This window comes from Salmo trutta, chromosome 19 (assembly GCF_901001165.1).
Source record: "Salmo trutta chromosome 19, fSalTru1.1, whole genome shotgun sequence".
Taxonomy (NCBI): domain Eukaryota; kingdom Metazoa; phylum Chordata; class Actinopteri; order Salmoniformes; family Salmonidae; genus Salmo; species Salmo trutta.
Genome location: NC_042975.1, coordinates 47,808,965 through 47,836,142, shown reverse-complemented (window position 1 = coordinate 47,836,142; position 27,178 = coordinate 47,808,965). Strand labels below are relative to the sequence as shown.

At 44.8% G+C, this 27,178-nt stretch overlaps 1 protein-coding gene across 1 annotated transcript; it reads left to right on the top strand.

Annotated features, from left to right (window-relative positions):
* Positions 1 to 1,255: 1,255 nt before the first annotated feature.
* LOC115154837 (alpha-actinin-3) lies at positions 1,256 to 26,300 on the top strand. Its single transcript, XM_029701482.1, has 21 exons — positions 1,256 to 1,609; positions 17,295 to 17,409; positions 17,548 to 17,667; positions 17,784 to 17,870; positions 18,225 to 18,312; positions 18,628 to 18,706; positions 19,555 to 19,636; positions 21,372 to 21,457; positions 21,622 to 21,714; positions 21,824 to 22,054; positions 22,191 to 22,338; positions 22,511 to 22,661; positions 22,854 to 22,962; positions 23,170 to 23,310; positions 23,433 to 23,615; positions 23,816 to 23,950; positions 24,193 to 24,372; positions 24,501 to 24,647; positions 24,744 to 24,809; positions 25,402 to 25,560; positions 25,694 to 26,300. Exons 1-21 carry the CDS (start codon positions 1,481 to 1,483, stop codon positions 25,850 to 25,852), a joined length of 2,688 nt encoding a protein of 895 aa, XP_029557342.1. The 5' UTR covers positions 1,256 to 1,480; the 3' UTR covers positions 25,853 to 26,300.
* The last annotated feature ends 878 nt before the right edge of the window (positions 26,301 to 27,178 follow it).

Below are 27,178 nucleotides of genomic sequence, written 5' to 3'. Positions count from 1 at the left end.
GGGTGAATGTGGATTAAAGCATTTCATATTGGACTTTTATCCTGAGCCTGCAACCCCTGGTTAGTGGCAGTGCCCCCCGACCCTGTCACACATGGCTACAATAAAGAATGTATCCTATATCTTACACTTATTTGGCTGAGTTTACACAGGTAGCCCAATTCTGATCTTATTTTCACGCGTTGGTCTTTTGGCCGATCAGGTCAGCTCTTGGAAAAAAAGGTTGAGGTGAAAGATCTGATATGATTGGTCAAAAGATCAATTACTGGGGTGAAACAATTCTGAATTGGGCTGCTTGTGTAGATGCTGCCTAAGTGACGCATATTGATCTGTAGAAAAGTCATGCATTCTACAAAAATAATGAACACAACATGCAACAATTTTAAAGATGTTACAGTTCATAATGAGAATCAGTCAATTGAAATAAACTCATTAGGCCCTAATCTATGATTTTCACATGACTGGGAATACTGATATGTGTATGTTGGTCACACATACCTTAAATAAAATGGGTCTCAGGTTCTCGTCATGGTATTTCTGTGCATTGAAATTGCCATCGATAAAATGCAATTGGGTTCGTTGTCCGTAGCTTATGCCTGCCCATACCATAACCCCACCACCACGGGGCACTCTGTTGACAACGTTGACATTAGCAAAGCGCTCGCACACACACACACACAAGGCCATACACATGATCTGCGGTTGTGAGGCTGGTTGGAGTACTGCCAAATTCTCTAAAACGACGTTGGAGACGGCTTATGGTAGAAAAATTAACATTCGATTCTCTGGCAACAGCTCTGGTGGACATTCCTGCAGTCCGCATGCCAATTGCACGCTCCCTCGACTTGAGACATCCGTGGCATTGTGTTTAGTGACAACTAAAGTGGCTTTTTATTGTCCCCAGCACATGGTGCACTTGTAATAATGATCATGCCTTTTAATCAGCTTCTTGATATGCCACACCTGTCAGGTGGCTGGATTATTTTAGTAAAGGAGAAATGCTCACTAACAGGGATGTCCACTAAATTATGCACATCATTTGAGAAGTTTTTTGTGTGCATGTGGAACATTTCTGGAATCTTGTTTCAGCTCATAACTTGGGACCAACACTTTACATGTTGCATTGATGTTTTTGTTCAGCGTAGAATAGATGGATGCATCTGCAAGAGGCGTAAAGACACGGATATGCACCTCTGGACATCCTGTAGTTATGCCTATAGCCTTTTAGGAGTGTCATTAATAGCCTCACGTCGAGTCAGTCGTAATTAACCGGTTGTTGTCACGTGTGTCGCCTCTGACCAGGGGTTGACAGTGCCGTCGTTACTTCGTGAGGTGGGAGTAGCATCTATAAGCAGGAATCTGAAATCGGGCGCAGCTTTCTCTGCCACAGAAAGTGTCCCAACAAGTTTGCGGGCTTAGGAGTTGAAAGGTGCAAATTAAATTGATTAGGTCGAGGGGATAAGCATCTCCCAAAGGAGACGAAATGACAGCAATCGAAACTCAGGTGCAATATGGCTCCTACATGACTTCGGAGCAAGTCTACATGACCCAAGAGGATGATTGGGACAGGGACCTTCTGTTGGACCCTGCCTGGGAGAAACAGCAGCGCAAGGTAATGTTTTTTTTTTTTTAATCGGGTCATATTAAGTAGGAGGGCCTACAAGGTTGCAAGGCATTATGGAAAATGACGTTGTAGTCTTGATATCACGTTAAGACTTTATTCTCAATATTCATAATAGGGGCCTATGTATCCTGCAGGGAGAAACATGGGTAGTGTGATCTCTGTGGATATGTAATGAGTTGTCAGTGAACTTATTGATTAAATGATTGCATGCACAATAACATTTTGGGGACGGTTAACATTCTCGCTGGTCATTCATTCACCTGTTTGATTTGGGAAGATTGATTGCACATAATTATATCAGTTTATACTTCAACCTCTTTGTAATGGTCAGTGCTATCTGGGATCCTTGGGACATTCCTACCCATTAACCTTAACCCCTACCAAACCTTAGTCCTTACCTTAACCGTTTTAAATGTCAACTTCAATGAGGTGGGGTAGGGACATCCCAAGTATCCCAGATAGTTGTCATTGACCGGGGTAGGCTACATTGGTTTCCCATCAGTCTTACAGTTTCTATATTTCAGAGAACTCAACAAAGTGAGAGACCGCAACAGATGGCAACACCAAGACAGTGAGACGTAGAAGTGGCAAGAGCCCTTGCTACGTTTTCAGACCTCCAAATAGACTAATGAACTATAAATACTTAACCTGTACCTCACCCTTTCTATCATGTCCCTTCAGCCCATCAATCCCACTGCTACTTGGAGCGCTTTGCTTCTTCATCATTCTCTGGGGGTTTACGAGAGTACACCATGGTGGACTTATCCATTAAGGGCCCTACGTTTCTTTAAGTAAAAAAACCTCTAGAGCCTCACTGTGCCACTATGCCGTTGTATGTTTGTCAGTATCACAGCAAATAAGGCTTTCATTCTCTGGAACAACCATCATGCTGAATTCACAATTTTTTGGGGGGTGCAGACATTGACCGGAAGGTCCTCTTCAAGTGCTTAGGGATTGTTTGCGCCAAACACTGAAGAACAAATGTGATGACTGTACACGCTAACTTATTTCACATAAGCCTACGGAAATTATTGAAAAAAAAGAGTGTAGATATTCCTGTATTATACTATGTATGTACATCTACACCTCTATCTATCTTCTTAGGTTTATGATGTAACACATCATGATGATGTAACACATCATTTGGGTGTTCCCCTGGCTCAGGGTGTGGTTTAGGGATTAGACCTAATCAATGTTTATGGAGGGCTGTCTGATCCTACCTCTGGGCCCTGACTGCCACATGACAGACTGTCTGTGTGTCTGTCTGTGTCTACCTACCTACCAACCACCTGTTAGATATCTGTTTACGGCACTGCAGTGAGTCCAGGCTCTGTCGCAGCCGGCCGCGCTCGGGAGATCCATGGGGTCGATGCACAATTTGGCCCAGCGTCGTCGGGGTTAGGGAGGGTTTTGGCCGGCAGAGATGTTCTTGTGACTCCTGTGGCGGGCCGGGCGTAATGCACGCTGACAGTTATAGATCTTTCATTCTCATTGAAAGCAAGTCTAAGAAGCGGTAGATCTGTTCTGTGTGCTATTTCTAAGTTTCGTTTTTGCTTCTTTTACTTTCGGCTTTGTACACCAGCTGAAAATACAATATTTCTGGTTATGGAAAAGATATTTCACAGCAGTTTAGATGGTACAATGATTCTCTACACAATGACTGCTTGTTTTGTCCCATAAACTGAAATTAGGCAAACCATTAGAATTTTAGCAGCCAGGAAATGGCGGAGCGATGTCTGCATAGTGCATCTTTAAAGGTATCTTGGCCATTTTTAAAAAGAAAACGCTCACATGCCCCCATCACTTTCATTGATTATTAGCTTGTGGTGGCTAAACTTAGCTGACGTTTGTAGTGGACGTTTAAAGAACTGAACCATGAACTACAGTTTCTCTTGGCCCATACACTACTTTCAAAGTGAGGAACCATCTAAGTTGTAAAATAGTGAACTACTCCTTTAAGCATCTCTGAAGGAGTTGGGTTATATTGCTTTGCTCACACAATATTACATTTTAGAGCTTGCAAGGAAGTCATTTCACTGTACTTGTAGACGTGACATTAAAACGTCATACATGAAACTTGAAACATTTTGCTGTATGGATGTTTGTCAGTGATAAATTATGAAACCACAACTGATTAAATGTTCTGATCAAGTTTCAATCACTTATCTTTTTCCAGCACATGAACCAGTGTGATGTGTGTATTTTAGTCCACTAATTGCTGTGTAAAATTACCAGCCTCTAAAACCATACCATCTCAATGTCTTATTGCGTAGTTATCAATTGGCTTTCCATGCCTCCACTGCATAGTCATTGAATATTGTAAAACCCTGATACAGTATGATGGAATGCAGTAAATGCTTTTGGGTGGTCCTGACCCAGTTTCACCACCTGTTTGCAATGAACTACAAGCCTGGCTAGCAATGAACTACAGCCAAATACAACTTCCTATGGTCAACGTGATCTGTTATTAACTGGTAGAAATGGTTATAACATCAGGTGTATCTTGTCTCGCCTAGTTCACCTGTCATATCTATGCATTTCCTCCCAAGGGTAACTATGTGACTGTGAAATCATTCAATAGATTCATTTGAGCCGTTTTTTTTACCTTCTGAAAGATCAGCAGGGAATTATGGGGGCTGACTCTGTCGGGAGGGAGGGAGGGCAAGATGGGGGAGTCTCTTACAGGCTGTGGAGGGAGGTGGCTGAGAAAGCCATCAGTATGATCAAATGGCAGTTGCTATTCCAGAAGAGGTGTCCTTGTAGGGCCAGCTTCTATAAACTGCCTGGTGTGGCCCAGTAGGCCAATGGGGATGGGGAGTTATCGGAGTCAGGAGTCGAGGTCACGCAGGTATTTCTGATGACCCCATTTATATCAGTTGCTTTACAATCGCAAGGCAAGTGTACATGGCAAAGGCCTTACTTTATACTAGGCAAGTGTCCAGAATGGTGACATAACTCACGATGGCAGAGAAGAGCCTCAATAAAAAAAAAATATCCCAAGCTTGCTTAGTGCTAGCATTTCCAACGAACTCCTCAACCCCGCCCCCAAATGCCAGTCAAGGGTCTACACAGAACTGTCTCCTGTATTCCAAAACACTGTAACTGTGCCCATTGTGGCCAATGTCATGCAAATCCATTATATTGTATAGGTGTTGGCCTAACTGTCTCCAATGTCCCATATAATCCACTGTCATTACGGATATCGTTATTGATTTAAATAGTCTGTGAAAATCTATCAGATTCAGGTAAAGGGATCTTTATGATAAATCAATTATCTTTGACCAAAGGATCTCTGTTGACCCATTGCTCCAAACTGGACCAACTGAGATCAAATGAAACTTCCTGTGTAAAGGTCTTTGTACACACGTGGGACACCAGAGGGTAACCATGTCACTGTGAGTGGACCATGATGATGTCATTATTACAGCTAAGTTTGCTGCTCTAGCAGTGGCCAGTGGTGGGATTTGGGAAATGGGGCATGCTTGATGTCCTAGGTGTTTTAGGGAAAGGGGGGGGTCCTTCTCTGTTAGGACTGAAATTGGATCCTCACTCCTAAAGTGGGACAGGTGTCATAAATTCTCACTGTCTCATTCACAGATTTTTTTTTGTCTTCCATAATCATAAACGCCAGAATTTTGATGTATTTTGTGTGGTTTCTGTCTAATGAGATGCAAAATGTACTGCTTGTAGTAGTACCAATGCTACGTTGTTGCATCATGCGTTTGGTTCATCGGTTTTGTTCGCGAGCGCCATTTTATAAATCCCTGTCTTTCAATAGATACCATGTTGCGTCATCCATAATTGCACGGAAGCCCCCATATGTCCTGTACAGTCATAAGACTCACTGTACTTTCGACACCAGAAGGCCTACAAATGATGCTGACGTTAGCCCTTTAGCAGTTTATAAATAGGCAATGGAGTTTCTGCAGCCTCCTCAAATGCTGGCAGACATACATGCAGTGCCCGTTAACTCAATGAGCTGCCGGGGCGCCACACTAGTTGTCATGCTGTAAGTCATTATGCAGTAGTAATTAGCCTGGTCCCAGATCTGTTTGTGCTCTTGTCAACGCCATTGCTGTCATTGTCAAGCCAAACATAACGATGAGCGACAGGGAGTTGGCATGATAGCGCGGACAGACTGCCACTTGTAGGTGGTTACCTTTTTCCGTTTGGCATTTTGTAGCCTCGGTTAACTCAGAACTCTAATCTCACCCAATTTTTGGTCAGTTTCTCGATCGCGTAGTCTGTCCACGAGAAATGAAGCCTCTTGTATACGGTCTGACATGTAATGTGGTAGAGCATAACTGTGTAGGGATGGGATTGTCATTATAGCAGTGATGGGTGCTGCCCTCCCCCACGTTTTTACAAAGGATCATTCCTCGGGGATGCGGACAGGATAGAGGATGTCAGTTCCATTTTTGATAGTCACTTGGTGCTTAGTATAATGGGTTTATAATGGGTTTATTACACGTAACATTACACGTAACATTAACCAACATTACACGTAACATTAACCAAACCGATACAAGAAGTGGTGTGGAACAGGAACTATAACCATTCAACAACTCAACTCAGACTTTCACAGGTATGCCATGCTTGTAGTGAAGGAACAATTGGCACCGTTTTGCATGCTTTGGGGATGCTCTCATTCTTGCCTCAGAGATGACACTGTGGTGCCAGCGTAATACAGACGTCTACTCGTAGCCCCTTACTGCTGCAAACAAGCCAATATTCCATGCATGCTTTTGGCTGTACACCTAAATTATGTATTATATTTAACTCGGGCATGGTGGGGAGACCCTGGCTTTGACGTGATTGTTTTGTGCTTTAGGTTGTGATTATGGATCCCTACACTTTAATTTCATCATCTCATACATTTGTTTGTTTTCAGCCTGTTTACAACTCCTGCCAAAGCCTTTGGTGAGGAGCTAAGAGTGTGACTAATCATGTCTTGTTGTATTGTGATTACAATTCGGAAAGTATTCAGACCCCTTGACTTTTTCCACGTTACGTTACAGCCTTTATTCTAAAATGAATTAAAAAATAATAATAATCCTCATCGATCTACACACAATACCCAATAATGAAAAAGCAAAAACAGCTTTTAGAAATACCTCTTTGCTATGATACTCAAAATTGAGCTCAGGTGTATCCTGTTTCCATTGATCATCCTTGAGATGTTTCTACAACTTGAGTCCACCTGTGGTAAATTAAATTGATTGGACATGATTTGGAAAGGCATACACCTGTCAAAATAAGGTCCCAGTTGACAGTGCATGTCAGATCAAAAACCAAGCCATGAGGTTGAAGGATTTGTCCGTAGAGCTCCGAGACAGGATTGTGTCGAGGCACAGATCTGGGGAAGGGTACCAAAACATTTCTGCAGCATTGAAGATCACCAAGAACACAGTGGCCTCCATCATTCTTAAATGGAAGAAGTTTGGAACCACTAAGACTCTTCTTAGAGCTGGCCAAACTGAGCAATCGAGGGAGAAGGGCCTTGGTTAGGGAGGTGACCAAGAACCTGATGGTCACTCTGACAGAGCTCCAGAGATGGGAGAACTCTGTGGAGATGGGAGAACCTTCCAGAAGGGCAACCATCTGCAGCACTCCACCAATCAGGCCTTTATGGTAGAGTGGCCAGACAGAAGTCACTCATTAGTAAAAGGCACATGACAGCCCGCTTGGAGTTTGCCAAAAGGCACCTAAAGGACTCTCAGGCCATTTTGAAACAAAATATTCTCTGTTCTGAGGAAACCAATAATGAACTCTTTGGCCTGAATGCCAAGTGTCACGTCTGGAGGATACCTGGCACTATCTCTACGGTGAAGAATGGTGGTGGCAGCATGATGCTGTGGGGATGTTTTTCAGCGGCAGGGACTGGGAGACTAGTCTGGATCGAGGGAAAGATGAACGGAGCAAAGTACAGGGAGATCCTTGATTTAAAAACCTACTCCGGTGCGCTCAGGATCTCAAACTGGGGCGAAGGTTCATTTTCCAACAGGACAACGACCCTTAGCACACAGCCAAGACGATGCAGGAGTGGCTTCGGGACAAGTCTCAGAATGTCCTTGAGTGGCCCAGCCAGAGCCCGCCCTTGAACCCAATCGAACATCTCTGGAAAGACCTGAAAAATGCTGTGCACCAACGCTCCCCATCTAACCTGACAGAGCTTGAAAGGATCTGCAGAGAAGAATGGGAGAAACACCCCAAATACAGGTGTGCCAAGCTTGTAGCATCATACCCAAGAAGACTCGGGGCTGTAATCACTGCCAAAGGTGCTTCAACAAAGTACTGACTAAAGGGTCTGAATACTTATGTAAATGTATTATTTCAGTTCCTTTTTTTTTTTAATACATTTGCACAAAATTCCCAAAACCTGTTTTTTGCTTTGTCACTATGGGGTATTGTGTGTAGATTTATGACGGGGTGGAAAAACTATTTAATCCATTTTCAAATAAGGCTGTAATGTAATAAAATGTTGAAAAATTCAAGGGGTCTGAATATTTTCCAAGTGCGCTGCATATTACCATAGTTATTTACACTGATACAAGAGTTATTAAACACATATTTAACACAAACACACTGCAATGTTATTTACTATAGTATGTGTTGTTATTATTGAAAAAAAGACCATAGCCAAGGATTCTTAAACTGTAGTAATAGAGAATTGTGGATTAGAGTAGTGCTAGCAAAGCAATTCAAGCAGAAAGGGACTGGCAACCAAGCGTTCATTATATGCTGGCAACTCCGAGGTAACTGGTAGTCATGGAAAGGGTGGCAGTGCATACAATACATTTTTGGGGTGAAATATTGATGCTGATGTGTCCTCTTTTATTTCTTGCATGATGGGAGTTTTGAGATGTAGTGATTTGGTGACACCGCTGTTAATTAGCTAAATGCCAAAATCAAAAGTATATTTTGTTGCTATTTAATATGATATAAAACATTGCAAGTGTTTTGGTAAAAGTGTAAGCAAATGTAATTTCTTTCATGTGTGGGTTTGTATTGCTATCCTTGTGAGTACCGGAAATCCCCAGAAGTCCCCAAAAGGAAAGTAAAACAAGGAAAAATTCTCCTTCTTGAAGACCTTTCCCACGTCCCAATGAGGACAAAGGCTATTTTAAGCTTAGCTGTTAGGTTTAGGGTAACAATTAGGGTTAGGGGTTATGTTTAGAGTAAGGGTTAAGTTTAGGGTTAGGGAAAATATGATTTTGAATGGATATCAATTATTGGGGTGTGTGTGTGTGTGTACAGTAAGCCTATACAACCTCGTGTGTATGAGTCTGTTGTGTTTCCAGCAATTGTAGATATTCATGAGTGTTTGTGTGCTCATGTTTTCTTTGTGTGTGTGCGCTCGTGTGTGCAGATGTCCGTCTGTTTCCTCTGTCTGAGCCCTCAGGCTTACATGTGCCATGCCATTGTATTAAGCGCGCCGGCCCCATATTCTTACCCAAGGCAATTCAACAGAATGACCGTGAGACTCCCATTTTTCACTTTAACACTCTGCCAAACAAAAACCATTGAAGTTAAACGAACCATACAACTCTATGCACAAGGACTACTTTGAACAATTTCCACTGAAAATTGTGCAAAAAACGCATTTACTGGAAGAACATTGCAGATGTAAGGTTTGGTAACAGAATGACGGTCAAATCTCCCTCAGTTCATGTGACCACGTTTTCACAAAACTTGGTGAAATAGCTACTCTTTAAGAGGCAAAGATGTCAGCAGAAGGAATGGGGTGTCAGCTATGATATGACACCTTGAGTTTGAAAAAAATCTATTTGGGTTATTGAACTACAGTAAGTGAAGTGGATTAACACCAGGTAACAGAATGACGGTAACACAATGACATCATGGGTCCCTGATCTGTAGTATACAGAAATACATCATTATCAATCTCATTCTCTACATGGTGATGTATCCTGAATAGGTACACAAAGGTAGAAAATATTTTATATCCTTCTTTGCATGTTTGGGGATTATTTTACACACTGGCTATTATTCTAATGAGCTCCGTCCTCAAACGAGACCAAATTCTGTAGATCCAGAGCAGAACCAAGTCTTTATAACTACTTTTTAACATCCGTGGGAGTCCGCTGTCAGTCGGTGTGCAGTGGGTCAGAGGGTTTGTTACAGTAAACGGAAAGAGGGTAGGTGTCAGAGCCGGGAGAGGTGACATTAACTGGAGAGAGACCGGGAGAGGGTTGTCCAGACTGATTTCCCACTTGCTTTGACCACCACGCGACAGAAAGCGAATTAAATCAATTATGAGCTAAGCATAACAGTAGGCAGTGGAGGGAGGACAGTAGTACTGAACATAACAGTAGGCCAGTGGAGGGAGGACAGTAGTACTGAACATAACAGTAGGCCAGTGGAGGGAGGACAGTAGTACTGAACATAACAGTAGGTCAGTGGAGGGAGGACAGTAGTACTGAACATAACAGTAGGCCAGTGGAGGGAGGACAGTAGTACTGAACATAACAGTAGACCAGTGGAGAGAGGACAGTAGTACTGAACATAACAGTAGGCCAGTGGAGGGAGGACAGTAGTACTGAACATAACAGTAGGCCAGTGGAGGGAGGACAGTAGTACTGAACATAACAGTAGACCAGTGGAGGGAGGACAGTAGTACTGAACATAACAGTAGGCCAGTGGAGGGAGGACAGTAGTACTGAACATAACAGTAGGCCAGTGGAGGGAGGACAGTAGTACTGAACATAACAGTAGACCAGTGGAGGGAGGACAGTAGTACTGAACATAACAGTAGGCCAGTGGAGGGAGGACAGTAGTACTGAACATAACAGTAGACCAGTGGAGGGAGGACAGTAGTACTGAACATAACTGTAGGCCAGTGGAGGGAGGACAGTAGTACTGAACATAACAGTAGGCCAGTGGAGGGAGGACAGTAGTACTGAACATAACAGTAGGCCAGTGGAGAGAGGACAGTAGTACTGAACATAACAGTAGGCCAGTGGAGGGAGGACAGTAGTACTGAACATAACAGTAGGCCAGTGGAGGGAGGACAGTAGTACTGAACATAACAGTAGACCAGTGGAGGGAGGACAGTAGTACTGAACATAACAGTAGGCCAGTGGAGGGAGGACAGTAGTACTGAACATAACAGTAGGCCAGTGGAGTGAGGACAGTAGTACTGTACATAACAGTAGGCCAGTGGAGGGAGGACAGTAGTACTGAACATAACAGTAGGCCAGTGGAGGGAGGACAGTAGTACTGAACATAACAGTAGGTCAGTGGAGGGAGGACAGTAGTACTGAACATAACAGTAGGCCAGTGGAGGGAGGACAGTAGTACTGAACATAACAGTAGACTAGTGGAGGGAGGACAGTAGTACTGAACATAACAGTAGGCCAGTGGAGGGAGGACAGTAGTACTGAACATAACAGTAGGCCAGTGGAGGGAGGACAGTAGTACTGAACATAACAGTAGGTCAGTGGAGGGAGGACAGTAGTACTGAACATAACAGTAGGCCAGTGGAGGGAGGACAGTAGTACTGAACATAACAGTAGGCCAGTGGAGGGAGGACAGTAGTACTGAACATAACAGTAGACCAGTGGAGGGAGGACAGTAGTACTGAACATAACAGTAGACCAGTGGAGGGAGGACAGTAGTACTGAACATAACAGTAGACCAGTGGAGGGAGGACAGTAGTACTGAACATAACAGTATGTCAGTGGAGGGAGGACAGTAGTACTGAACATAACAGTATGTCAGTGGAGGGAGGACTGTAGTACTGAACATAACAGTATGTCAGTGGAGGGAGGACAGTAGTACTGAACATAACAGTAGGACAGTAGTACTGAACATAACAGTAGACCAGTGGAGGGAGGACAGTAGTACTGAACATAACAGTAGACCAGTGGAGGGAGGACAGTAGTAATGAACATAATAGTAGACCAGTGGAGGGAGGACAGTAGTACTGAACATAACAGTAGGCCAGTGGAGGGAGGACAGTAGTACTGAACATAACAGTAGGCCAGTGGAGGGAGGACAGTAGTACTGAACATAACAGTAGGCCAGTGGAGGGAGGACAGTAGTACTGAACATAACAGTAGACCAGTGGAGGGAGGACAGTAGTACTGAACATAACAGTAGGTCAGTGGAGGGAGGACAGTAGTACTGAACATAACAGTAGACCAGTGGAGGGAGGACAGTAGTACTGAACATAAAATAACAGTAGGTCAGGGGAGGGAGGACAGTAGTACTGAACATAACAGTAGGTCAGTGGAGGGAGGACAGTAGTACTGAACATAACAGTAGGCCAGTGGAGGGAGGACAGTAGTACTGAACATAACAGTAGGCCAGTGGAGGGAGGACAGTAGTACTGAACATAACAGTAGGCCAGTGGAGGGAGGACAGTAGTACTGAACATAACAGTATGTCAGTGGAGGGAGGACAGTAGTACTGAACATAACAGTAGACCAGTGGAGGGAGGACAGTAGTACTGAACATAACAGTAGGCCAGTGGAGGGAGGACAGTAGTACTGAACATAACAGTAGGCCAGTGGAGGGAGGACAGTAGTACTGAACATAACAGTAGACCAGTGGAGGGAGGACAGTAGTACTGAACATAACAGTAGGCCAGTGGAGGGAGGACAGTAGTACTGAACATAACAGTAGGCCAGTGGAGGGAGGACAGTAGTACTGAACATAACAGTAGGCCAGTGGAGGGAGGACAGTAGTACTGAACATAACAGTAGGCCAGTGGAGGGAGGACAGTAGTACTGAACATAACAGTAGGCCAGTGGAGAGAGGACAGTAGTACTGAACATAACAGTAGGCCAGTGGAGGGAGGACAGTAGTACTGAACATAACAGTAGGCCAGTGGAGGGAGGACAGTAGTACTGAACATAACAGTAGACCAGTGGAGGGTGGACAGTAGTACTGAACATAACAGTAGACCAGTGGAGGGAGGACAGTAGTACTGAACATAACAGTAGACCAGTGGAGGGAGGACAGTAGTACTGAACATAACAGTAGACCAGTGGAGGGAGGACAGTAGTACTGAACATAACAGTATGTCAGTGGAGGGAGGACAGTAGTACTGAACATAACAGTATGTCAGTGGAGGGAGGACAGTAGTACTGAACATAACAGTATGTCAGTGGAGGGAGGACAGTAGTACTGAACATAACAGTAGGCCAGTGGAGGGAGGACAGTAGTACTGAACATAACAGTATTCCAGTTGAGGGAGGACAGTAGTACTGAACATAACAGTAGGCCAGTGGAGGGAGGACAGTAGTACTGAACATAACAGTAGGTCAGTGGAGGGAGGACAGTAGTACTGAACATAACAGTAGGACAGTAGTACTGAACATAACAGTAGACCAGTGGAGGGAGGACAGTAGTACTGAACATAACAGTAGACCAGTGGAGGGAGGACAGTAGTAATGAACATAATAGTAGACCAGTGGAGGGAGGACAGTAGTACTGAACATAACAGTAGGCCAGTGGAGGGAGGACAGTAGTACTGAACATAACAGTAGGCCAGTGGAGGGAGGACAGTAGTACTGAACATAACAGTAGGCCAGTGGAGGGAGGACAGTAGTACTGAACATAACAGTAGGCCAGTGGAGGGAGGACAGTAGTACTGAACATAACAGTAGGTCAGTGGAGGGAGGACAGTAGTACTGAACATAACAGTAGGTCAGTGGAGGGAGGACAGTAGTACTGAACATAAAATAACAGTAGGTCAGGGGAGGGAGGACAGTAGTACTGAACATAACAGTAGGTCAGTGGAGGGAGGACAGTAGTACTGAACATAACAGTAGGCCAGTGGAGGGAGTACAGTAGTACTGAACATAACAGTAGGTCAGTGGAGGGAGGACAGTAGTACTGAACATAACAGTAGGCAAGTGGAGGGAGGACAGTAGTACTGAACATAACAGTAGGCCAGTGGAGGGAGGACAGTAGTACTGAACATAACAGTAGGCCAGTGGAGGGAGGACAGTAGTACTGAACATAACAGTAGGCCAGTGGAGGGAGGACAGTAGTACTGAACATAACAGTAGGCCAGTGGAGGGAGGACAGTAGTACTGAACATAACAGTAGGCCAGTGGAGGGAGGACAGTAGTACTGAACATAACAGTAGGCCAGTGGAGGGAGGACAGTAGTACTGAACATAACAGTAGGCCAGTGGAGTGAGGACAGTAGTACTGAACATAACAGTAGGCCAGTGGAGGGAGGACAGTAGCAGGTGACCCAATTGTGGTTTGTGACATCTATGATTTCCCATTGTAGCCAATTCACTCGCTGTCATTCTGTTACAGATTTTAGTCATTCTGTTACCAATTTGCTAACAGAATGAGGCATTTTAATCACTTAATACATCATAAACCCAAGTGTTATCAGTAAAAACATTAACTAATTGGTAGGTCTACCTTTTACTTGTTACTTCTGTGAACTTTCATTATTCTCCCCCATGAGGGAGAGAAATTGGAAAATATCCAGAATGACAAGACACTCGGCAATATTTTTATTTAAAAAAATTATATATAAATGTTTTTAGTTAGCAGGGGTCTTTACTTCAACATTATTGTGTTTTTGGTGTATTTCTAATACCGTTTAAGACTTTTTCTGTTAGATGTTTTCTAAGACCCCTTTTCCACCTGACAAGAAATCAAAGCCTTTGCTTATTCCACATTTTTGGGATGGGACATTCTGGGAAAATCTGTATATATGCCTTCATTTAAAACATTTTTTTGACTCCTTGCTTTAATTTGACACCAAATTTGATGCGCTCCTATGAACTTCACATGTTAGTGCTCATGGGGCTTTTTACATGGAAACACCCCCACTAACAACAAGGGTTAGTAGAGAGCAGGTAGGCTCTTGCCAGATGACCCAGTAACTCAGGCCTGCATGCCTGTGGAGGGTGCTAGTCCCAGTGCCAGCCCAGCTCCTTGGAGTGCCAGGCCCATGGCCACAGTCTCCCACAATTCCCTGGGAGTGCCAGGCTTAGGGTCACAGTCTCTCACTGGCCTTAGCCCCAAACCTATCCTTGTTTCCCAGGCTTCCTCACATTCAAGTGACGAACGAGACTTGGAAGGATGACATGGCAGGTCTGGGGCTTTAGACCTGCCATGTTAACCAACAGGGCTCTACAATGATAGCTACTGTATTTGTCCCATAGTTCCCTCTGGTTTGAGGTAATACGTTGAAGAAGCTATTGCCCTTAGTGACGGCGACAGGCATCGTTTCCGGTGGAGTTTCTTTGCTTCAATGCTCAGTTTAGAATTTTTCTGAAGGATGGTTTAGCCTGGAAGTTGTATTAACGCCTTAGTGTTAATACAAGTGATAGTAATATAGTCGTGGCTTGGTACAGTTACTCTCAGCTAGAGAAAGAGTTGCTGAATGGCGTGGTGTGCCGGTATCGGAATCTGTGTTATGCGAGTTGATGGTTCAGCTTTAGAAACAGGTCATTGAGACATGCATTTTGTAGTGAGGCCTTGTTTGTTATTCTGGCTTTATGTGCAATAGATATTTGGACATTAGTTACCCCCCCCCCCACCAAGCTCAGAACACAACTCAGTAAAGTTGTAACACTGGTTATGAATTAGTCTAGAGTTTTCTTAACAATAAAGTAGGTGTCTGGTAGGGATAGGCCATTTTGTTGTATCAGTTTGAATGCCTCTTTTGGTCCAAGTCTGTTTTTTGCTAATGTCTTTTTTTTGGGGGGATTTTTTTTACCTGTGTCATACACAAGAGATCCATTCCATGTTAATATTCTTTCCAGAGTTCTTGGGCCTTTTTGTTATTCCTTTTACAAGTAAATTAAACATTATAATGATCGTGAGGAGTTGATCCATCTGAAGGCATTTCATTTGAATTAATTCACTGGTAATAAAAAGGTTTTGCCAGAGTGGTCACTGCCTTTCACTTATGCAAAAATATAAAAGATTCATAATTGTATTACCCCATCCCAAATCACCAGTGGGCGAGATAAAGGTGTTACTGAAAAGCTAACATTGAGAGTTGTTCAAAAAGATCACCCCCTCTCTCTTTTTTCCCAGCATTCCCTTTCCCCATACTGTTGGTTGAGAGTGTCTGCTGCAGGAATGCTGTGCTGTCAGCTGTCCCCTGGCTACCCGATATAGCCTCCTACACCCACTCCTTCTCCTCCTTCGCCCCCCCCTCCTCCAACCCGGTCTAATATTGGGCATCAATGGCAGTAGAGGGTGATTTGGGGGGTAGACACCTGCTGCGGAAGAGTCTCCTCTTCCAGCTTTAAATCAAATTACATTGGGCCTGAGCATTCTTCAGTCTCTCCATTTCTCCCTCTTTCCCTCTCACGATCTCTCACTCCACTCCAGTTTATGGAAAACGGCACATGCTGTGTTTTCTAAATCTATTTCTTAAGCCCATAGATAAATACAAACCGATTTTGATCGTCACAACTTCCAACAGCTTCACTCATTTTCAGTCCTTCCTGCAGACTGTTTTCTCTGCGTTTGTATTGCCTCAGCAGCTTCTGCATCACATTGTCATGTGTTCAAAATAGTGTCCATTACTATGTACTCTTCGAAATGTGTAAAAGCTATATCACAGATTTATATTTCTCAACAATATAATACAAAGACCCGCAACCACCGGTAACAGCGTTTACAGCGCGGAAACAAAATATCAATAACGACGCAAAGCATACAATAATCACATCCACCCTCACCCCTGATTGGACGACCTCAAACATTTATACTGTGTGTGTGTGTGTGTGTATGTATTAATTCCAACCTTCAGACAGATGCAGATCAACCCATATTTCCCAGGAAATGGTCCTTCTACCGTTTCCTCTTTCAATACATCCCTCCATTCTACCATGGCGTCTCACTAGGGACTTGAACCTCCCCATCTGCAACATTTCTGCCAAAATTGCCCCAAAAATAACTGACCCTTGACCTTTACCCAAGAGCACAATGATATTTCCTACTGACTCGACTGTGTTCCCTCAAATCCCCCAACAATACAGTTTGCCGGTCCAACCAACAACCATTCCTGGACCTGACTCCAAAAACAAGCCAACGATGTCCAAGAGGGATGATGTATTGATTCTGTTTCTGCGTGGCAGAATCCGCACCGCTCTGACTGTTCAATGCCCCATACACTGAGCGTTCTTTTTATAGCGAGCATTTTTACATAATAGCTTCAATTGAAAAAGAATGAGTTGATGCTGTTTTTGTATAGCGGTTCATAAACCTGATGCCGTGCTATTGGGACATCGGAAATATGTTCCTCAACTATCTTGACTTTTATGCAGCATAGGGTAAATCTATGTCTTTGTGTAAATAACATTCATACCAAAGGGGTGGTTGTTGAACATGTAGTTTTAGCTTGAAAGTCTGTTATGCTGTTATACAGTCGACAGCTGTTATACACAGTCTTCGTTGTTTATGACAGACAGTGTCTCATTTTATATGAGATCCTTGTGTACTGCAGCTTTCAAGTTGATAGTTTTTTCTAGAATTTGAAGTAACCAAAGTAGGATCAGTAGTAACTTAGATATATTGACCCATAACCCCTGAAAAGACACACATGGCGCTCTCCTGTTTAAAGGCCTTTCATAAGTGAAGCATAATGGATTTTGGCCCAAAATATTATGAAGTATTCTAACACTCTCTCTCTCGGTGTCTCTGTGTGTGTCTCTCTCTCTCAGACCTTCACCGCCTGGTGCAACTCTCACCTGCGTAAAGCGGGCACACAGATTGAGAACATTGAGGAGGACTTCAGGAATGGGCTCAAGCTCATGTTGCTGTTGGAGGTCATCTCAGGTAGTTGGAGCCTACAGGCAGAGAACATGGAACATTGACCTTTCACTCTTTTCTGCACGGTGAAATGTCTAAATACATTTCACAATTTCCATTCACTTTACATTTAATGCTAACTAATGTGTGTTTGTGAATGTGCAGGTGAAAGGCTTCCCAAGCCAGACAAAGGCAAAATGCGTTTCCACAAAATCGCCAACGTGAACAAGGCCCTGGATTTCATCTGCAGCAAGGGAGTCAAGCTGGTGTCCATCGGTGCCGAGGGTGAGACTCGCACCCCGACACCCTTATCTTCTCATAGTGCTCGTCTACTTCCTGCAAATGTATTTCCACATCTTATGTCTCTATCCTCCGATCTAACTGACCCTTGACCTCGGCAGAGATTGTGGATGGTAATGTGAAGATGACCCTGGGGATGATCTGGACCATCATTCTGCGTTTCGCCATCCAGGACATCTCTGTAGAGGGTGAGTGCTCTCATACCTCATTTGCACACACTTTTTCTATTGTGTTATTGACTGTACGCTTGTTTATTCCATGTGTATCTCTGTTGTTGTTTGTGTCGCACTGCTTTGCTTTATCTTGACCAGGTCGCAGTTGTAAATGAGAACTTGTTCTCAACTAGCCTACCTGGTTAAATAAAGGTGAAATAAATAAAACTCTTCAAAGACTCAAAGCCAAACCCTCTCAGAGAACCTTACAATTCGTCATTCATATATGTGACACATGCAATAGGCATTTCTCATGATTAGGGTTATTTCTATGCTATAAAAGGATCTAAAAAAAAAAAAAACCTACTTTACATCATTGTGTGTGTTCAGAGACCTCTGCTAAGGAGGGTCTGTTGCTGTGGTGCCAGAGGAAGACTGCCCCCTACAGGAATGTCAATGTGCAGAACTTCCACATCAGGTGAGCAGCCACTACTCTGTTCTGGTCACATAGCTGGCTCACAACATGTCACATACATTCTGTAGTCACTGATATGTGTTTTATTCATGGTTTAAATCCTGAATGTTCTGAATCTGCGCAGTTGTTAGAGGAGATTCTCCCATTTCTTCATCTCACTGCTACACTTTCACATTTTCTCCTCTCTCCTTCACACATCCTGTGTTTACCTCTTTCACAGATCCTTTGCATTCATCTCTTTTGTTCCTCCTCTTCATCTTTGATTGATTTTGTATATCATTCTCTCCATCTCTCTCTCTCCCTGGGTCTGTGTCTCAGTTGGAAGGATGGCCTGGCACTGTGTGCCCTCATCCACAGACACAGACCTGACCTCATTGACTACTCCAAACTGCGCAAGGTGCTGTCACTCTTCCCACCCACATCCCTGCATGATTGGTCCGCACTTCTCTGGTCCACACTCAGCCAGTCTCGCCCACACAAACATCACTCAAACAGCCTGCACCATTGTCCACGCCCGTAGGCTACTCTGAACCTTTGCAATGTATTTCTTGGTTATTTTGATTCTTCTAAAAGCTCTTTTGTTCTCTAAATGAACAGTGGTGAGGATGGAGGAACTGGCATAGACAACTGAACTGTGCTTTGGCTAACATTACCGACGGACCGATTCTGTTAAGGCACTGGTTTGAAGTAACAATTGAATACGTGTTCGAGTTGGTTCAGTTTACTGTTCTTTAAAACAGTGCATGTTTTATATGAATTGACACAACAACAACAAAAAGACCTTAAAATGATCCAGCATCATCATCTTAAGGAGAGAATGACTAAAATGGCAATAATGCATGGAGTGGCTTCAGACGTGATTACAATGTGATGGACTATGATGATAACTAATTCAATATCTTAGTTATATTATCTTTAAACGTCATGAAACAACAATGAAAAAACAAGGACCGAGGCACTATTCATATAAATGAACAGCTTATCATTACAATTTATTATGTTCAACGCAACAAAGATTTGAAAACTCTGGCACGTTTCGGCAGCGTTGCTTTCGCCTGGGAGTACAATGATACGTCTTCTTTTGAACAGACCGTGTTCCAAACAGTATTTCTGTCATGGTGAATGGAATGCCAGCCGCCTACGTAGTTCAGAATGGCTATGAGTGCGTCCTGTCTGCTCTAACTGGTACTGGTCTTTAGCCTCTTACTCACCGAGTCCTTTTTGTGTGTGTGTGTGCATCTGTAGGATGACCCCATGGGCAATCTCAACACTGCCTTCGAGGTGGCAGAGAAGTACCTGGACATCCCCAAGATGTTGGATGCAGAAGGTGAACAACCTTTCTTACAGGACTCTACAGTGCATTCGGAATGTATTCAGACCCCTTGACTTTTTCCACATTTGTGTTACGTTACCGCCTTATACATTTCCCTCATCAATCTGCACACCATACCCCATAATGACAAAGCGAAAACAGCTTTTTAGAAATTTTAGCAAACGTATTTAAAAAAATTAAAAAAATAAAAACGAATTACCTTATTTACATAAGTATTCAGACCCTTTGCTATGAGACTCGAAATTGAGCTCAGGTGCATCCTGTTTCCATTGATCATCCTTAACATGTTTGTACAACTTCATTGGAATCCACCTGTGGTAAATTCTATTGATTAGACATGATTTGGAAAGGCACACACCTGTCTATATAAGGTCCCACAGTTGACAGTGCATGTCAGAACAAAAACCAAGCCATGAGGTTGAAGGAATTGTACCGTAGAGCTCCGAGACAGGATTGTGTCGAGGAACAGATCTGGGGAGGGAAATGAAAAATGTCAGCATTAAAGGCCCCAAGAACACATCATTCTTAAATGGAAGAAGTTTGGAAGCACCAAGAATCTTCCAAGAGCTGAGCCGCCCGGCCAAACTGAGCAATCGGGGGAGAAGGGCCTTGGTCAGGGAGGTGACCAAGAAACCAATGGTCACTCTGACAGAGCTCCAGAGTTCCTCTATGGAGATGAGAGAACCTTCCAGAAGGACAACCATCTCTGCAGAACTCCACCAATCAGGCCTTTATGGTAGAGTGGCCAGACGGAAGCCACTCCTCAGTAAAAAGCACATGACAGCTCGCTTGGAGTTTGCCAAAAGGCACCTAAAGACTCTCAGACCATGGAAAAACAAGATTCTCTGTTCTGATGAAACCAATAATGAACTCTTTGGCCTGAATGCCAAGTGTCACGTCTGGAGGAAACCTGGCACAATCCCTACGTTGAAACATGGTGGTGGCAGCATCATGCTGTGGGGATGTTTTTCAGCGGCAGGGACTGGGAGACTAGTCAGGATCGAGGGAAAGAACGGAGCAAAGTACAGAGAGATCCTTAATGAAAACCTGCTCCAGAGAGCTCAGGACCTCAGACTGGGGCGAAGGTTCACCTTCCAACAGGACAACGACCCTAAGTACACAGCCAAGACAACGCAGGAGTGGCTTCGGGACAAGTCTCTGAATGTCCTTGAGTAGCCCAGCCAGAGCCCGGACTTGAACCCGATCAAACATCTATGAAGAGACCTGAAAATAGCTGTGCAGCGACGCTCCCCATCCAACCTGACAGAGCTTGAGAGGATCTGCAGAGAAGAATGGGAGAAACACCCCAAATACAGGTGTGCCAAGCTTGTAGCATCATACTCAAGAAGACTCAAGGCTGTAATCACTGCCAAAGGTGCTTCAACAAAGTACAGGGTGATATTTCCGTTTTTTTAATTTGAATACATTTGCAAAAATTTCTAAACCTGTTTTTGCTTTGTCATTATTGGATATTGTGTGTAGGTGGATGAGGGGGGAAAAACAATTTAATCCATTTTAGAATAAGGCTGTAATGTAACAAAATGTGGAAAAAGTCAAGGGGTCTGAATACTTTTCCGAATGCACTGTAGCATTATTAAGACAGATCTTAGCTGCCGACAAAAAGCACGCATTTTCATAAGCGCTCATATTGTCTGAACCAAAATGAGGAAGAAATGTTTTCTCTGGACATCTATGGCAATCATTTAGACTTTTTTTCTTTCCATTTGAGATATTGTGAACACCCCGAAGCCCGACGAGAAAGCCATCATGACCTATGTGTCCTGCTTCTATCATGCCTTCGCTGGAGCCGAGCAGGTGAGGTTTAACCAATGAATTACTGGGAGTTTATATATGGAGTGTGCGACTCTCTTTTATTTTTTAATAGTTTGAGGTTTCTTCACTGACCTCCATTCTACATAGCCTTTCCCCGTAGAGATCCAGCCTGGACATCCTCCCTGACCTCTGTTCTTGTGTCCTAGGCCGAGACGGCTGCCAATAGGATCTGCAAGGTGCTGGCTGTCAACCAGGAGAACGAGAAGCTCATGGAGGAGTATGAGAAGCTGGCCAGTGAGGTGGGTATGCAGCCTTTTTAGTTTGACCCGTTCTCGGTCCATTCCAAATAATGTTTCTGTGTTAAGATGGCTTCAGTGGACATGTCTCGGTACAACCCTCTCCCCTTAGCTGCTGGAGTGGATCCGTCGCACCATCCCCTGGCTGGAGAACCGCGTGGCCGAGCAGACCATGCGCGCCATGCAGCAGAAGCTGGAGGACTTCCGTGACTACCGTCGCGTCCACAAGCCTCCCAAGGTGCAGGAGAAGTGTCAGCTGGAGATTAACTTCAACACCCTGCAGACCAAGCTGAGGCTGAGCAACAGGCCCGCCTTCATGCCCTCCGAGGGCAAGATGGTGTCGGTACGTCCCCCGTCCCCCTCGTAGCCACCCCTCCCGTTAACTCGCCCTTTCACTCTCATTACAGTCATCTGGTCCCTAATCTGTCGTGTTCTCATTCACTGAGCCCCTGGTTTGTCTCTTACTCGTCTCCCCTCAGGACATTGCCAATGCCTGGAAGGGTCTGGAGCAGGTAGAGAAGGGCTATGAGGAGTGGCTGCTCACTGAGATCAGACGCCTGGAGAGGCTGGACCACCTGGCTGAGAAGTTCAAGCAGAAGTCTTCCCTGCATGAGTCCTGGACCTCAGGTATGGGGGATGAGAATGGAAAGAGCAGAGGTGACACTCTCAATTATCTCAAATCAAGTGTAGTGTTTGTGTTTTGTTTAGGTTGTAAAAATCCTGCTCTGAACTTTGTGTAATAGATGTAAAGGATTTCTACTTGCGTTTTAGTCAGTGTGTGTCTCTCTGTGGCCTTCAGGTAAGGTGGAGCTGCTGTCCATGAAGGACTATGAGTCTGCCTCACTGATGGAGATCCGTGCCCTGATGAGGAAGCACGAGGCGTTTGAGAGCGACCTGGCTGCCCACCAGGACAGAGTGGAGCAGATTGCTGCCATCGCCCAGGAGCTCAAGTAAGAGAAAAAGAGAGAGGGGGAAAAGAGAGACACTAAGAGACAGACAGACTGAAAGAAAGACTGATCGAATGATAAAGATGGGGGGAGAGAGAAGGAGCGTGTGAGAGAAAAGGAAGAAAATCCTCCTTCCTCTTTTGGTCTGAAATTACTCCGACGCTAACTCATAATCTCATATACTTCATGTCCTAGTGAGCTGGACTATCATGACGCCGTCACCATCAACGCCCGCTGCCAGGGTATTTGTGACCAGTGGGACAACCTGGGCACCTTGACCCAGAAGAGGAGAGACTCACTGGAGGTACCCTGGAGACAGACAGGCATTACCCTATTTCTCACCTCCACATAACACCGTGCCTTCCTACCCTCTATATAACCTACCTTACTTCCAGTAAATAGGCTTCGGAAGTTGTCTTTTTTTCAAAAAATGTTTCACCCTCCATACAAGTCTGAGATGACCTCAATTACCAGGTGATCACGCCGACTGGCTTGTGTGTGTGTTTTTCAGCGTGTGGAGAAGCTGTGGGAGACCATCGACCAGCTATACCTGGAGTTCGCCAAGAGAGCAGCCCCCTTCAACAACTGGATGGACGGAGCCATGGAGGACTTACAGGACATGTTCATTGTGCACAGCATTGAGGAGATCCAGGTAGGAGGCAGAGAGAGGGAGGGGGCATGATGGGGGGGGCATCCTTGTTACATCCATTTATCATTCCTTCCCTCCTTCACTTTCTCCTCTTCATCGTTCCCTTTGCTCCTCCTCTTCCTCAGAGTCTGATCACAGCCCATGACCAGTTCAAGGCCACCTTGCCAGAGGCAGATAAGGAGCGCGTTGCAACCATGGGAATCCAGAATGAGATCGTGAAGATCGCTCAGACCTACGGCATCAAGCTGTCAGGGGTCAACCCCTACACCAACCTTTCCCCCCAGGACATCACCGACAAATGGGATGCTGTGAGTACATATCCATCTCTTTGGTCTACTCGGGGAGAGAGATGACCCCTCTCGTTCTAGAGACGAGCATTAAACAAACTCGATGCATCGATTCTTTATCATTCAAACTTTAACTCTGATCCATCGGGATGCGTCAAGCTCCAGGTCCAGTCATCACTTTTGTCCTTCAACGTTGCCTATCCTTTATCTGCTGTGTGTAGGTGAAACACCTGGTGCCCCTCAGGGATCAGATGCTGCAGGAGGAGGTGGCCAGGCAGCAGTCCAACGAGAGGCTGAGGCGCCAGTTCGCTGCCCAGGCCAACATCATTGGACCCTGGATCCAGACCAAGATGGAGGTAACTAATACCCCACAGCTCAAACTCACATCTTCACTAGATTATTCCAGATCTGTTTTATGAGTGTTCAAGCATATCCTCTCAAGACAAAGTCAACGAATCCTGTATTAACACGCCTTTTTATGTGATCTGTGTTTGGTTTGATTCTATGGAACCCACGACTCCCTTTAAAACAGTTGCTATCCTGGCTGAATGAATAAAATGAAATTGTACTCTAACACAGCCCCTCTTTCCTCCTGTAGGAGATCAGCCATGTGTCTGTGGACATCGCCGGCTCCCTGGAGGAACAGATGAGCAACCTGAAGCAGTACGAGCAGAACATCATCAACTACAAGTGCAACATCGACAAGCTGGAGGGAGACCACCAGCTCAGCCAGGAGTCCCTCATCTTCGACAACAAGCACACCAACTACACCATGGAGGTACTGCCACGGGGTTCTCATCTTTATGCCCCCCACCTTCTCTTCTCTCCTCTCTCCCCCTCTCCCTGTCTGTATTGTAGACCTCTGTGTAGTCTTCAGATTCCAATCCTGTGTTCTCCTCCTCTCAGCATGTGCGTGTGGGCTGGGAGCAGCTCCTCACCACCATCGCCCGCACCATCAACGAGGTGGAGAACCAGATCCTGACCCGAGATGCCAAGGGCATCAGCCAGGAGCAGCTCAACGAGTTCAGAGCCTCCTTCAACCACTTTGACAGGGTAAGACCGAGCTTGAGCTAGGTAGCGGTTACGTTTAATGTTAAATCCCTTTTCCTGCCCATGTGGCTTAGTGATCTTTTGTTTTTCCTTTTGTAGAAGAGAAATGGTATGATGGACCCAGATGACTTCCGTGCCTGTCTCATCTCCATGGGCTACGATCTGGTGAGTCGGACTGCTTCAGGACCAGTGTTGACAACTTAGCGACTTTGTCGCTATATTTAGCAAGTTTTCAGACCCCCTCCAGTAACTTTTATTGGTAAATGATTCTAGCGGCAAATTCTTCTACTTTTCAGGCTGCGGGGGGTTTTGACACTGAGGGGTTTCTATGGTTTTGACAGCATTTAGCGACTTTTTCCACTCATTCCTCCCTCAAATGAGAGTGGGAGAAGCTGTCTGTGCAACAGAAGTTGCAGCAACGGCGCACACATTGGCAGAGAAGCACAAATGGAGGGGGTGTACAGCAGGAGAGGGGGACGAAAACACTAGGCCGGGCAGAGAAGCACAAGGAGAGGGGCTGAAAACGCTATGCCGGGGACCACAGCTTTAACAAGGCAAATTGATGCTGTGACTTCATCGGAGACAAATCAAGGAGCCAATAGCAAATCTCACTGAAATTGTTGGCAACACTGTTCAGGACCCAGTCATTTGAGGCAATGGACATACAGTGCGTTGGTTTCTTTGTGTGAGTAATTATTTGTTGTACTTATATAATAATTTCTTCCTTTCTCTCTCTCTCTCTCTCTCTGTCCCCCAGGGTGAGGTGGAGTTTGCCCGCATCATGACGCTGGTGGATTCCAACAACACAGGTGTGGTGACCTTCCAGGCCTTCATCGACTTCATGACCCGCGAGACGGCCGAGACAGACACCGCCGATCAGGTCATGGCCTCATTCAAGATCCTGGCCTCTGACAAGGTGAGTTGGGCGGCACCATTATTGCCCCTATTCTTCTGCGAAGTCCGACACATGGAGCCACTGATTTTGGTTGTTGTGATGTCGGTGGTGGGACCCTTGATAACCCTTGTTGACCTGTGTCCTCCCCTCCCAGACATACATCACAGTGGAAGAACTGCGCAGGGAGCTGCCCCCAGAGCAGGCCGACTACTGCATCAGCCGCATGACCAGTTACGTCGGCAGCGGCGCACCCCCAGGCGCCCTGGACTACATCTCCTTCTCCAGTGCCCTGTACGGAGAGAGCGACTTATAAACACAACCCAGACCCCCTACTGCTCTGTTCCCCTTACCCTGCCCCATCCATACCCACATACCGTACACACACATCCCCCCCAAAAACCCCAACTCACCCAACTCCAAGACCACCTGCACAACTCACTGGGAGGCTTTGCTCCGATGCCCTGAACTTCATTAGTAACCTTCATTAGTAACATGTCAACCAAGAAGAACCCTTGAGAGAGCAAATATCAGGATTCCTATATTCATCACTGTCTGCAGCTTATGATTCGCAATGTTTGGCCCAGCAAGGCCACTGTAGACTGTGAGCAGTTAAACTAAGGCACTTGTATCAGGACCTTTTTAAAAAGTGCTTTTTATTCTCATTGACTAGGACACTAGGAGCAAAGCCGCCCTCATACTCACTCAGGCGACTTTTTGTTTTGGAGAAGTGAAAAAAAATAAAAGTAGTTTTAAGAAAGGAACTTGGTGTCAGATGGTTCTGATGCATGCTATTCTTGTGTCACTCGTCCTGTCCCACTGAGCTGCGAGGTCAATGTCAGGTTTGGGCGTCAAATCACTACATCCCATTTCACTACTTGCAGGTGTGAAGTATCTTAGGGTATAGTCCAGGATGTTTGTGTGTGGGAGAACTAACTGTAAGGGGGGGATACAAGTATAAGGAGTCTATGACAGAAGGATGGGATAACGTACTGCAGTAGATCTCATTGTTCTTCCTCCACTGGTCAAGTCTAACTGTAGGGAAGGCTTTAGGAGAGCTCTTAAATTAAGGTTTAGCATGTGCTAGAACATGACTATTAGGAAGTGGCAAGATATAGAGGGACAATGAAATAAAGCTCTTTTATTTAACTAGGCAAGTCAGTTAAGAAAACAAATTCTTATCTACAATGGCGGCCTAGGAACAGTGGATTAACTGCTTTGTTCAGGGGAAGAACGTCAGATTTTTACCTTGTCAGCTCGGGGATTCAATCTAGCAACCTTTCGGTTACTGGCCCAACGCTCTAACCACGAGGCTACCTGCCGCCCCATGCATGTGCATTGGAATTTCCTTGGTTAATGAACACGTTAGTGTCATATGCAATGTATGATTTGGATATTTGCGAGGATGAGGAGGAGAAAGTTGGAGAGTTTTACAGGTGGATAGTAGAAAGGCATCTCAGACACTCAACTGAATAAAGTGCCCGAGTTCAACTGTCCTCATGTACTGTTTCTGAAATGTTTTTGTTAGTTGCGTTTAGCCTAAACTTGCCCATCTTCATTTCTCTTTAACAGTTACACCTGACAATACTTAGTGGTACTCTTTGGTACAACAGCTTACAGGCCCCTCAAAAAAGGTTTAAAC